Raw genomic sequence first — 18,402 nt, 5'->3', positions numbered from 1 at the left:
GGAGGTAAAGGAAAGATTGTAAGTAACCCTATTTTGCATTATTGAGATTCTTCCCTGCTTTTTACTACTTTTACATTCATTTATCAGTGGCATTATTTAATAACTGAGTAAGGTCAGAAAAGTGGGGTTTTTCCCTAATTTAATAAAAATTTTCTTAATTTCACCTCATTATTCCTAATGGTATAATTCCCAGGTATTACTACTTCTATTGTTAAATATCATGTTTTATAGATATACGTGTGTTATTTGTCAGTATTATATAGAAGTGAACTTCAGAAACTTACTGGCAGAAGCATCCCAAAACTTTACTGATCCATCTGCATGGCTTAAAGAAAAGATGAAAATTAAATGTGTTAAAACAAGAAGGCAACAGCATGCACCATAGCTGAAGAACTTTTGTTTTAAAGGACAGCTCCTTGAAAATCCATCACGCATTGTTCATGGGGCTTCTATTGCAATCTGAGCCTTTCTATGCCTTTTCGCTATGGATTGTCTCTCCACTCACAAGGTGAAATTCATCCCAGTTCACCACACTCTCACTAATGCCAGGGTATTAAAAAGAATTCCTAAACTGTCTCCGGATACAAAGTCCCCAGAAGGCCAAAGGACAACAGCTATAGAAGAGCAGGTGCTCCCATTTTCAAAGCTATTCTTTATGCCCTTCAAGGCCAAAGTACTCTCTTGCAAAGGATTCTCATTTCCAAAGACCCCACCTTCACAAGTATATAAACTTTCTGTCTAACCCTGGGGCCTCAAATGGTAATTCTTAATGGTAGTTCATCCCCAAGGACAAAGTTCATTTTCTACAGCAGATGGGATGTCTCAACACAATGTCTGTGATGACTCAACACAAGGAAAAAACTATGTACCTCAAATGAAAAGGCCAGGCTATGCATACTTTGTGAAGGGTCAACTCTTATCTATAGCTAACCCACAATCAAAAGTTGTAGACACTAACATTTTAAAAGTAGCAATCCTCAGTTTCATTCTCACCCTGTAATAATGATTTCAGGATATGTCTGAGCTCCAAGATTCCATGCTCCACCACTGACAGGCCACTCCTGAACAAACAACAAGAGTACAGAGATCACAACTAATTCTGATCAATCTTCCTTGGTTAATTTTTAAACTCAGGAGTAGACAACATCTTCCTCCAAAAAGCAACAGAACTCATAAAAGGCATGCAAGGCTTTTAAAATTTATTTAAGTTTTCATATTATCAGTAAAGGCTTTTGAAACAGTAACATTTTTACATTATCAGTTAAAGTTCTATGCTTTAAAAGTATTTCTGCACAGCTAACACTCAAAACCCCAAAACAGGAACTAGAGGAAGAAGTATCAAACAGTTCTGCTACTCTCTTCAGATGGCTTGGAGTTTCTACAGAACACTGAATAGACTGAGAATCTATTTTGAAGATGAAGATTACTGAAGAAACTGGCCCAGAAACAAGTATCTGAGCATGATGCCATGAGATAGGAGAAAAAGGAATGCAACTTTTACAAAACATATGAAATCATCATCTCCTCTCTGCCTTTTGTTTACTTGTGGGAAGACCCCCATTCTCTTCCTTGGTTTAGGCTGGTAGAGCGAAATGCTGGTCTGTGCCTAAAGCTTGATGTGTATGGACACCAGATACAGGATGTGGAGGATGACGTGTAGAGTGGGGGAGGATGCGTGCAGAGTGTGAATAGGTGGAAAAATCCTGGGAGCACAAACTGGTTGTGTGGATACATGGAGTGGATGCTTGTGGGTACAGAAATGCGTGGGTGGCAAATGAGAGGATACCTACGTTCAGAGGATATATTTGTATGTGCACAAATAAAGCAAGGGGACAAGAAGGTGTGCGATTGAATACAGGTAGGTGGTGAAAGTTTCAGAAACTATGTATATGAGGTAAGGATAGGAAAGCAGGCAAATTCAAGTAAGAGAGAAAAAAAAATCTTTTCTGAAGTACTCTGCTAGATCAAGATCCAAAAAGAAGTAGACAGGGCCCAGTTTCTCAGTTCAGAGAAAACAAGGCAGCTCCAAGGAGAATAATTCTGTTAGCATGAACAGAAAACTGATGATGTCCGATTTGTTTACCCAATATACTTTCTAATTTATTTATTATGATGGATTAGTTCTAGTCCAAACATAAACCAGATTAAGGCTTGAAATTTATAAAATAATTGCATTTCCTTTTTATATTTCTGCAGCTTGTCCCATTTCTAGAAGCATTATGTAAAGACTTTGGTAGCTCAGTAGAATAATTATTAATATCCCTATTTAATAAAACTCTTACAGACCTGCTGCCAATCCTCAACTTTCACTGAAGATATTCTGCTGACTTCTTCTAGTTATAGTGTGTTCTGTTTTTTCTTTGATAGAGATAACTTATCCATACGTACTTGGATTGTATACTGATAGCTTTCCTTTAAATCAATCTGGCATAACTCCAGCACCCTAACAATTAAGTCCTATATAATGGTTATTAATGGTTGCGCTTAATAGATGATGTTTTTGAGGGATAAATACCAGGCTATAAGCATGACGCTAAGCTGCTTGTTGGACCAACTTGGAAGTAATTATTAAAGAAGCAAAATGAAAATTATTTGGTAAGATGTTCCAAAAACATAGGTAGTACTTCCACTTGTTTTTCTTTACAGAAATACTGGCTTTGCTTACCTTATTGCTGTATCCTTGCTTTTTATGTTTTGCTCCTACAGAATAGAGCACAGGAATCAAATCTGGAGGACAGTCCGCAAAATATTCTGTGCAGGTAACAGGTGACTCATGAATGTCAATAGGATATGGATTTTCAAAGATTGGAAAACTAGTTAAGGAAGACAATTTATTAGAAGCACTGTGACACACTGAGCCATAGAATAAAACATATTCTTATATGAAAGTGTGTAACAGAATCTAAGTAAAATCATTACCAATAAAGTACATTTCCCCTTATTTATTAAAACATATGCATTGTTTTTAACGTCAATAATAATGTGTAGTTACTCAAATAAAGATATAAAAATTTCATCACTGTGACAAGAATTGTCTTGCAACATAAATACCCATTGATATGAATAGGACTCCTTATGTGAATGAACTAATTAGGAACTCATTTTCCCAACATCTCAAAAATCTTATTTATACAGAACTGACACATTTTTTAGAAGCTTCAGGTCAATGCATATGATATATACTATGACCTAAGAATTACTTATACAACCACAGATTTTATACTGAGTAGCTTAGCTCATTAAGTTGGTATTCTTATGATTCTACAGTAAACAACTGCAATAATAGATGATCTCGGTTTATTTCCTACTTCCATCAGTTTGGACAGTCTGATAAGAAGGGAGGCCTCACTTCTGACATATCACACAATGTTATTCACAATTCAAAAATGTAGGAAATTTGGTTCGGATTCCAGTTCCATCCATTTTGTATGCTAGGATAATTTGAAGTATTCTTGAAAGTGAGATCAGAATATGAGTCACTTAAAATGTTCCAAGACATTAAGGGCAAAATCTGTTCCTAGTCACACCATTGTGAATGTGGATGTACATTACTGGTAGTGTTGGAGGTAGAACAAAATAAGTAAGAATTAGATTCTGCATTACACAATGTATAGCTTCTTTTTGATACGAATATTGATTCTGATGTGAAAGAACTAGTTGTCATTTAAACCACTAACTAGATCATGAAATAATCCGCTAGATTCACTGAAAATCAATGCCACCTTTTATTAAGATACTGAAATAAATACTTCAGTGGTAGTCCCTGTGAAGCCCAATGAAGTTAGGCATGCATATAAGTAGTAAGTGTTATCTGGTTTCCAAAACGCACATTCATGTCATAATTCAGCATGTGACCAAATGTTACTTAACTTCAATGTTGAGTGAAGGTTTGAGGGTTATGCTGAAAAGACAGTAGATTCAGATTTATTCCCCAAATTAAGAACACATATTGTTTGTTGATTAGCTGACCTTAGCTCTTAAGATGGAGGTAAACATATAGAGTGAATTATTACCAGGAGTGAATGATTTTGGACAGTAAATGACATTACATGATAATATTTGAATTTCTATTACAATTTCCTGGACAGTTAAGATACACAAATAACTTCATATAAGAATTCATACTTACTTGCTTTGTGTCAGGTCAACAACAATGAGATCTTTTTCCAAAAGCACAACTACAGCATAGGGTTCTTGAAATTCTGTAAGTAAGGAATCAAGCGTAAAGACATAGAGTTCTCCTATGTATTAGTAATTTTAAACAAGGTGGTCATATATATATGTTCTCTAAACATTCACAGTGTATTAAACAGAAGTTTTAAGGTATAAATTCTAGACATAACCACAAACTGGACATATCTGCAAACTAGGGCCAGACAGGAACTGGGAAATGACTTTTGGGCAGTATTGCTGATCAACATACGTAGAAGAAACAGAATTGGCATATTATAAACATGCCAGCATGATGGCATATTGAAAGTAAAGAAATAGAATACGAGTAAGTTGTGTGTATCACTGCATTGCTGAATCCACTTATTATACAGAAAACGTATTTTTGCTGTCCAGTAGTAACACTTCTAACTGTTCTTCAAAACCAGATGGTGAACAGCTGGTCCAGTCCACTTGATGATAGACAATGCCTTCAGTTCTAAAGCAATTCCAAAGGAATCCTGTAAGTCTGCTGTGTTCAATTCAGGTACTATGTTCCTTCCTCCCATACACTCTTAAGTAGATTATACTGTTTGGTTTTTTATTTAATGCCTTTTTTCATTTATCAAAAATAAACAATTAAAATGACGAATGCATCCCTTGGTGCATAGGGTGTGCTAGTTTACAGAGGAGAAAAGTGATTTAAAGAAGTATGCGAAATTATGACTCCTTTGTGGCCTCTTTATACAAGGCTATGAATAACACAGGTTAATCCCCCATTTTTAAATATTACTGTATAAGCAGAGGAAGGGGCTACAAAATCTTAGTAGTGTCACTTTATTTGACACATTTTAGCAGTTTAATTCAGGCTGAAGTGTAAGAACTTTTTTTGCAGATAAGCAATACTTTAATGTTCTATAATTTAGCAATCTCTAGATTTTAAGCCTCGTGGAAAATGTCAGAAATATAAGCACATGTTTGATTAATAGCAATATTTCCTCACACTAGCCCATGTGTTTCAAGCTTATATCTGGAGATACATGCATGCTTTATCGCCCACTCATTACTTGCTTCCTATATTAAGAATGCAAACAGGTTCCAGTTACTTTCAGTGCTGTGGTTTTCTTGAGGTGGAGACAACTGTGAGAATGGAAGTCCCTGGAATGGAATTAAGGTATGAGAGAAGATCACTTCATTTATAACCTCCATAACAGCGTTTTGCTTAATAAACTCACCATTTGGATATGGGGTTTCACAAAGAGTTAAAAAATCAACTATAGGATGATCCATTTCAAGAACTGTGATTGCTTTCCCATGCATGATTGTTAAACTTGGTCTTCGACATGCCTTATCATACGACAATCCACCAGAAAATATCACAAATGGTTCACTGTATTAAAAAAATCAACATAATTATTGTAAGTTTAAATAGTACATGTACATTTACATTACAGGTTTAATACCTCTAAACAATAATAGATTTCATTGTGGAAAGAGAGTGTGAAAGATTACAAAAGGACTTTAACTTCAGAATGTAACATGGAGTTAATTACAGAATGAAAACCATACCTGTTTTTACAGGTCTTATACTCTACTTTCAGAATCGGTTTACAAGATTCAGGTTTTTTTCCATCTCTTTGAATTTTTCCTGAGGCAAGCAAGGAGATGAAAACTGTATTAAAACATCACGATAACAGAACTATCAAACTAAAACAATATGCATTGAAGCAACCGTATAAACAGGAAGAAAATGAACTTCAAAGCCACAGAAGATAATGGGCACTAGCTCCTACTTCCATAAAATATGCATTTGTCTAAGTTAATTATATTTGTTATGACTTGTCTGGTTTTGCTGCCACAGACCACACTTCAGAGACATCTAAACCCCATACAGATTACCGAGGATGACACTGAACTAATAATTAATGAATTACACAAAATGCGTGCTTTTTTCTGAGCACATTATGAGCATAAACACCTTATTTTTTCCTAAGCCACTCTTGGACTGACACAATTCCTTTTGTTGAGGAAATGGTACATCCTCTGGAGTGTAACTCGCTGAGTGATACGTACAACTGAAATTCATGGGTTCTTAGTTAATTCTGGCTCAGTACTTCTCCTCAAGAGAAAAGTCACTTGTAAGCCAAAAACCCAACAATTTAGTTTGGTTTTTGTTTGTTTGTTTCGTTTGGAAAGTCTGTACTTGCCTTCAACAACAACCTGATTGAAGGATAAAGCGTAGATGGAGCCAGACTGTTCCCAGAGGTGCATAGTGACATGACAGGAGGAAAAGGACTCAAGTTGTGAACTGGGAAAATCTCCTTTGATGTTAGCATTTGTACCACGAGAGTCATTAAATGGTAGAAGATGCTTCCCAGAGACAATTTGTCATTAGAAGTCTTCAAGTATCCAGCGTCAACTGGACACTGCCCTGAGCTAATGGATCTAATCAGGCCTGTTTTGAGCTGGGGGACCTCTGAGAGATCCCTTCTGACATAAAGTACAATTCTACAGTTAAAAAAGATAAAAGGAATTAGGAACTCAAGAAAATGCTACAACTTTCCTGGGCTACATAGATCTTGCTTTCTCTTTCTTCCTTTCTCTCCCCCAGTCTGGCTTGTTCGCAATGTACTCATTTGCAATAGATTCAATACCTTTTTACCTCATTTATAGGAAGCACTGATATATAAAATCCCAGCCATAAAAGACAGCCATTTCTAAATATGACTCTTTGCAATAACTTGGGAAGCCTTGCGCCATCTCTATAACAAGCCACACAGTGCCTGGTACAAAAGGTATTAATACTCAAGAAAATTGCACATACAAGTATGTAAGTACAAAATGTAACAGAAAGGAATGTGACAACCCCATAGCCCAGCAAACCCCAAACACCAGCAGTAGGCTCTTAAGATGGATTGGATAAAAGAAGACTTTCGAGCAATATTATCCAGTAAGAGGTATTTATGACACCAATCAAAACAAAGTTTGATCAAAACTGTTCTCTGATTTTTATATTTTGAAGCTACTTTGCAAATTCACATATTTATGCAAGAAGCAACTCTGGATCTAGGCTTTAATAAAAAATGAAATAAATACAGTTATTAGCAAACAGCATGGAGAATATTGTATTGCTTCTTAGTTATACATTTTAACTATCAAAATTACCATGTGGAATTGTGGTCTGGAATGGTCTGTTAGGACTTTTCAGATTCCACAGGGTCAAGCTGCCATCAGAGTGACTGCACATGAACTGTTTTCCTTCATGATGCCAAGCAACAGAATGAATAGCCTACAGAAATGAAAGAAGAACTTGACACTGAAATGAAGTACAGTATTGACACTAATGGTATTTTAACGTATGACTTTGAATTATATTAATCTAATGGTATATCAACACTCGGGTAGGTCTTGTTTGTCTAAAGTCCAGTACCATCATGTTTTAGTAACCAGTGGCTGTAACCTACTGCTAGTCAAGCAAAACAATTCATTATAAATGCTTACATAACACAAGAATGGAAGAAAGCCTGTACTGAATCAGAGCAAACTTGAAGGAACAGGCTATTAAAGTAAAACTATAAGAACAAGGGACATACACTGCAGTCATAGTATGTCTGATCTCATTTCGGCAGGAAACTCTGTTCAACAAGTTTTACAGGTAACATGCAACACATGCAGTCTTCCCCAGATGACTGTAGAAACAGTACTCTGGTCTTGAATATTTCCCCCTTATTCCCCCTACGTTTCAGAGCAGATACACAGAAATCTAGGATGTTGAATATAAACCCCAAACCACTAGAGAGACCAGGATTGCTTAATTCATATAGGAAATTACCAAAACAATGATGCAAGATACTTCTGGAACAAATAGTGCTTCAGAGAAGAGGGATATCACACTCCAATGTACTCAATGCAAGTACCACATGCTGAATGTTATCTATGCCAAAAAGCAACACTTCAAAAATTCATTTTGTGCATAATTAGTGGAACTGACTGGAAATATCCATAATTACATCAGATTAGCTGAAAGGATAACCGTGTAAATCCTTCCTTTTCACTGGTATGTGCTGGAAACTAACAAAACAAGGGCATGTGGTGACAGAAATGTAAAGCCCTCTTCTGTCAAAACAAAGTATTGGTTCATTGTATACCACAGTTTCTCACACACTCCCTCAGAAGCACAAACTGACAGGATTTTCCCTTGAATCCATTTCCCTTCCAGAGATGTTAGCTGCCAAATAGCAGAACCCATAATATATTTGTGTGTAAATGTAAATAAGAGACCTATTTTTGAATGCAATTTAATATATTTCCATTTATTTTGCAAGCCAGTAAATCCTAAGGCCTTGCATGCACTTACAATTGCATCTGGGCATTTACCCGATTTATTCTAATCACTTTAAAATCATGCCTGAGTATTTATAAGTCAGCACTGGTGCTGGTCATATCAATTTTGCTTAAGCTGACAAGAAATAAACGTAAGTGCTCCTGCTCACTATTCAGAACTCCCTGTTGATCTTGTCTTTTAATCAGTATATTGATTGTTGTGGTTGGTAACAACTCATGGTCTGGAGGGAATATCAGAATACACCAATGAAGAAGCCGAGACCCTTTACCAACGCTTTGCTCATCTGCTGAGGCTGGACAGCACAAATGAGCCTTTGCATTAAGATGACCCAGATGTTTTAATGGAAATCTGACATCCCTTGTGTATGAATGCTTTGCTAACGCACTAGGAAGCTAGTCATGCCAATAAAAACTCAACAAACAGAGCTGCGCAAAGTATACTCTAAATATTTACCTCTGAGTGATATAATGGGTGTCACTCAAACTTCTACCTACCAAAGGGGGCTTGACACACAATCCCTCTTATGGACCCAGAAGATATGAAACTATAACTGAAGCAACAAAAGACAATGCAGAAAAATGCTTCATACAAGGTCCATTGCCCCCAGGTAGTACAAACCTTAGATCTGTGGGGAGCGCTGCTTCACTTACACTGTCTCTCCTCATACAAATTAATCCTGACATGAGCTTATTCATGCTTGCTCCCATGCCAAATTTGAATCTGCTTTTGATGTGTTATCACACATAGAAACATTTCACATGGTTACAGTTGCTGACTATGTCTGAGCAGGAGCTAGTAACTAGTAGCTGAAAATTGTACCAAGCTGCTTGTTAAGCAGCCTCTCAGCTACTAGGTGCCACCTGCCAGCATAAACCTCCTGCTGAGTGGAGCTGAGGTGGGATGCTCCTGTCACAGACAGTTGGCATAGCAGCAGCTCAACTCACCTGTTAGACTTTGCCCTGAAACAGGCAAGAAATACTTGGAATGGGTTTTGGAGGTCTCAGCTGGGAGTCACGACTAATACTGAAAGGTAGTTTTCTCTCTGCTAGAATGTGTCTAGCATTCTAATCCACTTCTTTAGCATACACACAGAAAAGGAGCAGTTATTTTCTTAGAACAGGAGTTCATCATGGTGGGTGACTCATGTGAATGTTCACACAGTGTATGCACATAAAGCATATCACTCCAGATTGGGTACATTTCTCCTTCTGCAATACCCACAGTGGTTGCACACATATTCCATCTTCTCTCATACTCAGCATGTACTAAAATTAATCATGCCCAACACCATTTCAGTTCCTTCCCAACCACAAACCTCCACTGAAAAGAACTCATGGGAACTCTAAGACCATTTTTAACTATCTCTTGAAAAAGCACCATACTCATCTCATTCTATTGCTTGAATCTTAAGAATCCTTTATGTTAGCAGTACTCATTACAGACCATTACAAGGCTACATCCGATTTGATACTTCCATAATGGCATAGTTCCTGATAAAGTAGGGGGATGTTATTTGGCAAATGTTAGTTTACAAACTCTGCAGCTTCATTTTGGAGATGTGTTCTAATGAAAGATGATGACTATGCTTCAGGAAGCTCTGAATGTGCATTGACACAAGCTGTCAAACTTTTAAACAGTCTGTGTATGAAGACGGCTGTTTTTTTGGATCTGCCAACTATCAATAATAACTTGAGAATCCTTTAAGGATCTGCCTTGTTTATGTATTCTGTTTTATACCAATCGATGGAACCAAACTTTTGAAGGAATTCAGAAAAGGACTTGCAAGGAAAGCCTTTTACAGAGGGCAGCATAGTGAGCACCGATTGAATGGTTCTCAGTATCTCATACGTATCACCACTGAGAAAATGACCATCATCATACAAAGACACAAATTTGCGGCTGACATCTTGAAGAACAGACAAAAGATCCCTTAGCAGCAGGTTCAAGCTCTGGCACCAGGTGTCTCACAAGTGAGAACAGTTTAGTCTCTAGAGAAGTTTTGACACGGTAGGGAAGAAAATACAGAAACTCCTTGTGTCAGGAACTGATGAACTGAGGTAGTATCTAACTGGTATCAGTGGGACTAAAAGAGAGACACGGCTACTTTTAGCTCCAGTGAGTAAACCACAAGTACCAGGGATAAGCTTTAAAGGGCAGATACAGGTTTACAAGAACACCAAGCAAAAAAGTTGTAGATGATGCAACTTGTACAGTCTTTTTAAGCCCTGATGAGAAGCTCTCTCATTTGAAATGAGCAGACATATTTTATCTACAAAAGGTTCCTAGCCTTCAAGGCATGAAGTGAGGAGTGCAGCTGTAAAAGCTATAATTGCAGGTCTGTGAACAGGGGCAGAGTCTTCAGCTCAAACACTTATGAGCTATTCGGTTGTCTCAGTAAGCTGTTTATTCTAGAAGCAATGCGTCCATGACATTAATCTGAATGACAAGGATAACGAAAGGCATATTTCTGCAAATATCGGAAAGATCCGGCTAATATTGTAGGAAACAACTCCCCTCTCTGTCATAATCTGAGGAGATGCCTGCAATGTGTCTTGTACTCATGTATGCAAGCCTTAAGTGAAGTGGAGCATCACACTAGTACAATGCCATGCAGCCTAAAAAGGATAGGCAAGATTTCACAGTGGTGATATCCTAGTGGACTGAGAACCATTGATGATCTTTTTGTTAGCCAGCTGTTCAAGTGTGCAAATAAAGGGGACCTACTCCACCTGAGCCGACTGTTCACTACTTCCAAGACCTCAATTAAAAAACCAGCACTCAACATGGTAAAAAAATTCAATGGAAAATACCTTCTAACGATGTTTCTCAGTGACAATGCAACAAAAGCATTTTCTTTGTGGCAGTGTGAAAATAATTATCCTTAAATTCATGAGATACAAACCTATTCCTTCTCTGTAAGAGTTGAATGTCGGCAGATACAGACCCCATCTTGAACTTAAAAAGGAAGAATATTTTAGCTTGTAGATAGAGAGTAACCAGCCTCCTTTCCACTTCTGCATCAAAAAGAATCTGCTGTTAAGCTCTTGCTTCTGTGCTGCACAGTGACAGGTTCAACAGATCTAAATAACAACAGCAGACCTAAATAACAACAGAAGGCCTCCTTCTCAACAGCTGGTCTAGGGAGACTGAAGTCCAATGCTTCCAAGAGTGACAGAGGAGAAATCCAGTTAAGGCTTGATCGTGTGAAAGGATGAGTATTTGGATGGAGTCTTAAGGGTGCTGACATTTAGTTTGAGTGACATTACCAAGCTGGTCAGTTATCTGAAGATTACAGAGAAGTAAGAACTTGCCTCAGTGATGAGCACTGACAGTCCATCAAAGACAAGAAAATGAGCTGTTTCTCAAAGCAGACACCAAGTGCTAACGGAGAAGCCTGGTGCCAGGGGAATTTCTGATACTAAGCAGAAATATTTGCTCCACTGATAAGCCAGAAAAAGATTGTGCCATCGGACTATCCTTAAAGATGCCAGAAGAGAAAGTGGAGAGGTAAGAGATTTCCAGTTCTTTCACCATGAAATAGGGTGACCGTGTTAGTATTAAAACCAGTGCCAAAGAAAGCATAATGACTATTAGATAAATGCAGCTGGATTAATTTTGCTCAGACCCCATTCATAGAGGCACTTTGGTATTCAATGAAGGTACAAAACATTTACAGCAACTTATCTGAGACCTTACAGATACCCAGCAATTGCAACTTGTTAGCTCAGTGCCGCACCAATGACACTGGAAGATCAGACAGCTGTCACGAGGCACAGAGACCTTGCATCAGTCCAGATAGAATAGGGAAGGGGAGCAGGAACAATGTTTTCTGGACTGTGACCTTCGATGACCAATCTGTAAGAAGAGGCTTAGGTTTGAAAACTTGGGTTTGTGCCACATACCAAGTGGCACATGCCAACCTAATGATTTGTGACTCTCAAGAGCCATGTAACCCAGGATTTATAAAGGAACCCTTTTAGGGGTTCCCTAGGGGAACCTTTGCAGATCTGGAACATTATCAATCTGGAGCCTGAAAGTCTGGGATAAAGCGCAATGGCTAGTCACACAACCCTTTTAAAGACAAAATAAGAATCTTGCAACCGTTTCAGTATACCACAGCAAGCCATCACAAGTTGCGCAAAGCGGAATAATGACACAGCAGGTAACCACTGAGGAGGAAAGCACGTGACTGATAAAAGCACCAAAAAATGTTCCTGAGGATGGTTCCAAAAAATATGAAACAACTGAATTGTACAGAGAAATTTTCAAACCCCCTACCAAACAAAAAAAATCAATATCATGAAGATCCTGTTTTATGTAAGTCTCATTCTGATCACGAGAGAGGAAAATGAGTGAACAGATTCCCCTCTGCAGGAGACCTATGAAATGAAAAAGTTGTCCTGCCTTAAATAATAGCACAGGTGCAATTTCACAAGTGGATGCGGAGGTGGACTGTCACTTAGAGGCAATTTAGTGGGGATATCTTGAGGCTTAAGTGCTGGCCTGTTTAAACTCTGAATAACCCTATCCTTTAGAACATTTGCTAGGTGGATGCTCAGAATTGTGACCTTGAAGCTTATTGTACTGTTAATGGGTCCGTGAAAATGGGCCTGAAAGAGTGCAGGACTCAAATATGTTCCGATTACTTCTCAGAGTGAAAATAAATGTGTATACTTTGTACATGCAGTAAGGCAGCAAGATGAAGAAGGGAACTACAGGAAGCCAATTACTGCCTGGCTCACTTTAAAGAAAATGTCCTTTTCTAGCTTCAGCTGGAAACATTCATTCACCTATGCGTGAACTTCACAGAAGGGCTGGAAGAACAAAGCATGTTTTTCCCCAGGGCTAGTACTAAAATGATAATAACTAAGTAGATACCTGTTTCTGAAGCAGCCTGTTTATCGGCACAACAGTGTCCATGATTGATATAACCTGCTTATTAACGGCAAGAGACCACTGTCTGATAAAACTATCAGAATGCAATTTTGGAAACCTTTTATTCAGATCTTGAGTACTAGGCAATACCAATAGCCCTATAAATTTGCCTTTCACTGTAATTAATGTTCTAGTAAATTACTGATAATTATATAATTTCTAATGTAGCTATATTTCAGGTCAGCTCATTACTACACTCTGTCCAACAGATCTCCATACAGAAACTGATGAACTTGCCAGAATCAAGGGGAAGAGACTATGCCATAGAACACACTCACGACAGCTAATGCATTAGAAGCAGAGATTTCAGGTTTTGATTTCTACTGGCAAAAGCACAGCACAAACAGTATTTCCAAAACAAGCAATGCCTTCAGATAAATATTCAACTGCTTGACACAACACACTAAAACCTGCCGAATATCAACTTTTCTGAATTAATGGAAATTGCTTACCTCATCATAATAAGCTCTTAAATCAGCTCTTTTAGATCGTAAGTCCCAGAATACGATAGTCCCATTTTCATAGCCTATCAACAGCTGGAGAAGGGAAACAAACACAGTTATAGTTTCTGATTCAAAAGGTATTAATAAATGCTGAAGAACTTCATGGGTTTAAGAGATTTTAAAGAAAACAAATAAGCACTATAAAAAGAAATGCCAAAGTGATGTGCAGGATTGTAACTTGCTGTTTGTAACACCCTGCTTTCAAATTGCCTTTCATTAGAAATTCTCATTACTGACAAGTTAACTTCCCTGCAAGATTATGTATCTGGGTAGTCTCCACAAGTGTACATTTACTAAGAAAATAAGACCACAGCATGTTCCTCTATGCTCCTACCTTCTTTGCCCCTGGTTAGAGGGAAAACTGACACCGAAGGGATCATTTGAACAATTTCAAACCAGAGAGTCACCAGATTAAACTCTTACCCAGCTACTTAACATTCCTTTGGTTTCTGCTTTCTATTGCTTAAAAACATTCTTAAGATCTCCCCTTGCAGAGAATAAACTGCTTGCTTTCTTAGAAACTGAAAAGAATTAAATTGGCATGCCAGTTTTCACTTCTTCTGGAACTGGGATGTCGCATCAGCATGCACACCTAAAAAATACTGGGGAAGAAGGTCTGTGAAAAGACAAAGAGAAGAAAAACAATGCCCAGGATAAAAAAAAGGATAAGCACAATCCCTTTGCCTTGTCTCTGTTGAAAAGAACTGAATTCGTGATCTGGCACAATATTAATCTCTCATTATCTGAACACAATTTCAGATCTTATGGAAGACATGAGGTCTAGCCTATTTAGGTGTCCTGGAAATTGCTTCCCATAGAGCCTGTCTTCCTAGGAATCTATCCGAAAATGAAGACTGTGAATGACCAAACTGGCAGACTCACACATTTCTGCTATATAATATTTCATACAACTGGCAGTGATAACTACAGTTGTTCACTATCCATAAACACATGAATCACAGAATGCAAGCAAGAATTTAAAGTTTCTATATTAAGAATTTGAGCAGAAGAAAGACAAGATTATCTCTTAGTCTGTGAAACCTTACCAGCATCTTTGCCATCACCCATTTTAGCTTGCATAACTCATAAAAATGAAATTTGGCTGGAGTGCTAAACAAAATATCACTGTTCCCAAGTTATGTATAACTGATACATCAATACTGCTATAAAAGAGTCTAGGAATACTCTCAGTCCTACTAAATACGATTCTTTATATTGCCAGGAGAATACTCATTATGTGAAGATGTATTACCTAATTTGGGAATGATCTATAGTTACTATATTTAATACCTGAATATGAAAAATACTTGATTACTTAAAAATTCTGCTCCTGAGAAAAATTCAAACTGTCCTGGAGAAATTCCACAGTATTTATCATTTTTGCTCTGGATGGATCCATATGGGATCCTGGAGCAGAGTAAATATGAAAAGACATCCGGTTCAGAAAGCATGCAACTAACTGGATAGCACTTGCGTCAGGATGCCATATGGTAATCTGGGATAATAGATTGCCACTGAGAGTGAACAAAGAAGTGTCTGACTGTGAGTGCTTTCCCTGTTAGTGTAGCGATCCTAAAGAGAAGACTTATTATATCCAGGAGCTAGTGATCCACAAAGCAGTTAACCTGAGTAGGTGAGGCCTATTCTGTGTTATGTTGTGCTGTACATATACCTTGGCCACAAGATAAACTTAACTGGCTAATTCTAAAGAAGCCTGTAGGCAGCCCATGCATGATAAGGGCAATTACAGTATTCTTGTGTCTTTGCCTTTATCTTAATATAAGGCAGTATGTCTCATGTGAACACCCATTTTCTTGATAGTAGAAATGGATATTTTAAAAATAATCCTTTTATCTTTTGAGCTCTCCAAAGATCAAAATGCTGGCAAGCTCCTCACAAAGGGGACCAGCACAGCGTGTTGTGTCCTTATAGAAGGTTCATCCAAAGCTACACAACTTGGGGTTCCCATCATCCTTTTTCTATAACTTCAAAAAACAGTATTTTAATCAATACGTTACAGAATCTGAGTGCCTTCCTTACTGTCACCATAACAGACACTCGCACTAGTACAATACAGCTGGGTACCAAACCAGTTGAGCTCAGTTCCTATCTACCAGCATTCTTTTCACCTCAGCTTTTGTACAAATATATTCAGGAAACTGAAAGAACAGAAAAGCATTTAGTCTGTGACCCTGTACCTTAATAAGCTTTTCTCCCTAGTGAAGCAGGGCTTTTATCACTCTCTGTTGCAAAGACATCACACTACAGGTGATTCCTAAAAGGTTAAATACCTCGTGTCAGAGGCTGCATTTCATGTGATCTATTGCTGAAACGCTTAACGCACAACAGCACTACAGAACTGCAAGATGCAAAGTGCTGTGATTTCAGGGAAGAAGGGGGCCTACAAGGATGCCAGAGAGGGACTCTTCATTAGGGACTGCAGCGACAGGATGATGGGGAATGAGTTTAAACTGAAACAGGGGAAGTTTAGGTTAGATACAAGGAAGAAGTTCTTTACTGTGAGGGTGGTGAGGTGCTGGAACAGGATGCCCAAGGAAGTTATGAATGCTCCATCCCTGGCAGTGTTCAAGGCCAGGTTGGACAGAGCCTTGGGCAACACGGTCTAGTGTGAGGTGTCTTTGCCCATGGCAGGGGGGTTGGAACTGGATGATCTCAAGGTCCTTTCTGACCCAAACCATTCCATGATTCTGTGATTAGTCTCATTGCCAGTATATTTCTGATGGTCCAAATTCTGACCTGTCTGATCCATAAGAAACTCAAACATTCACACTCCTCTTGGCTATGGTGAGCACCTGAGAGATCTGTTAAGACAAGCTTTATGTTTGCAACAGAGGTAAAAAATAAAACATTCATAAATGCAGTTGGAGAGGAAAACACAAAGAAAAATATATGTAAATATGTGTAAAAAGAGTCAAAGAACGAAACAACCCAAAGATTTCTCTTCAGCGGGTGGTTCCTGTCACCTTGTTTAATTACTTATGCTTAATTAGGCTAAGAAATATGCAGAAAGCTGAACAGAATTTGAAGGAGGGAGGCGTTCTGCAAGATCTTCCTTGTCTCGTGGAGTTGTTCCGCATTTTGTCTTAAATCCTGCTTCATTAAATGCTTTTGATGATGGTGTTTTAGGGAGACTTCTCTTCTACAGTGAACTAATTGCATCTTGGTACATGCCAGCCAGTCCCTTCCTTGTCCTGGTAGCACAAAACAGCTGAGAACAAAAAACCCCAAGCCTTCCAAATACACTGTATTAGGTGTTATTAGATCTCAGAACACAGACTCAGAGATAGGAAGTTTAGTCCACCAGCTAATAGTTAATAACATTAAACAGTTTCCTACTAAGTTTTCTCCACTTGCTGGGAAACTGCAGATCACTGGAGTTAATGTCTTCTCCTGCATCAGCAAGAGAAATCATGTTTGCTACAGATCTGCCACTTAAAACTGGCTGTGCACTTCAGTCTGTTCCTAATGTGCCCTTACTCGTTGATTTGGCAGGCACAGTTATATTTCATGAACTTCATCACTAGGACCCCAAATTGTTCTTCAGCACCCCATTAAATACCCAAAATCTCTCTGTTGTCTGTCTTCCAGCCACAGCTTGCTAGATTCATAAAAGAAACTGTCTCCAAAGTCTGCCTGGACAGTTTGCCTGGAGGGCACTCTGGAAAAAGTGTGAATGGCAAAAGTCTTCCGGAATGACATTCAGTGCTTTGCTGCAGACAAAGTGGTCACGGGTCACTGATAGAAACCGGAAATGTTAGCAATTTTAAGTATTTTAAAAAGATGAATATACAGTCAGCACACAAATTCCACAGGCTTTCAAAAAGAGATCTTACAATTGTCCTACATTTGGCAAGGTTTGTCTGGTTTAGGACTCAACAACTCATGGCCCACAGGAAAATGCTACCTACTTATTTCAGCAAAACATACCCAGATTTGTAAACAACTTTGTGACACACCAGGAAAGATATACCACTGGACCCTTGCAAAGTATAATATCCTCGTACTTGTAGGGTACAACAATATCTGTATGACGATGACTGATTTGTATCCATTCTTTAAGTCCTGAAGCATATGTAAAAAACATTTTTATCTAATCCCACTCATGAAGTGATACGGGGAGTCTAATTTCTCCCACTAACACTGCTTGGTGCTCTTTGGTTGACTAGAACCTGAAGAACTAAGCAGAATATGTAGTATTATATTGAAACAGCTCTATCACCTAAGAACAACTCTGCTATATTAAACAAAAGGTCTGCCTATTGCAGTATCTTGTACTGAAATAGCCAAGAGCAAATAGTGAAGAACAACACAGGAAGAGGGCAATTACTTTTCATATTTTCACATATTCTTGCAGCCTAACTGATTTTCTTACTAGAAGAAAATGGAATTTACTCGTGTTGAAGTAAAAATATTTTAGGTTCCTCTTTGGCCGTGGTGCACAACATTCCT

General features: G+C 38.1%; 1 protein-coding gene across 3 annotated transcripts in view; it reads right to left on the bottom strand.

Annotated features, from left to right (window-relative positions):
- The window catches only part of STXBP5L (syntaxin binding protein 5L), a 192,769-nt gene that overhangs the window by 71,955 nt on the left and 102,412 nt on the right, over window positions 1-18,402 (bottom strand). For all 3 annotated transcript variants that reach the window (XM_065676132.1, XM_065676133.1, XM_065676134.1), the window contains exons 7-14: window positions 13,882-13,965; window positions 7,315-7,438; window positions 5,719-5,797; window positions 5,385-5,539; window positions 4,130-4,202; window positions 2,666-2,813; window positions 994-1,061; window positions 285-325 (exon numbers count right to left, since the gene is read on the bottom strand). In XM_065676132.1, coding sequence (XP_065532204.1) covers window positions 285-325; window positions 994-1,061; window positions 2,666-2,813; window positions 4,130-4,202; window positions 5,385-5,539; window positions 5,719-5,797; window positions 7,315-7,438; window positions 13,882-13,965 — 772 coding nt within the window. The remainder of the gene's footprint in view (window positions 1-284; window positions 326-993; window positions 1,062-2,665; window positions 2,814-4,129; window positions 4,203-5,384; window positions 5,540-5,718; window positions 5,798-7,314; window positions 7,439-13,881; window positions 13,966-18,402) is intronic.

This window comes from Lathamus discolor, chromosome 4 (assembly GCF_037157495.1).
Source record: "Lathamus discolor isolate bLatDis1 chromosome 4, bLatDis1.hap1, whole genome shotgun sequence".
Classification (NCBI taxonomy): domain Eukaryota; kingdom Metazoa; phylum Chordata; class Aves; order Psittaciformes; family Psittacidae; genus Lathamus; species Lathamus discolor.
The sequence above is the reverse complement of the archived record's forward strand: the minus strand, read 5'-3'. Positions and strand labels throughout refer to the sequence as shown.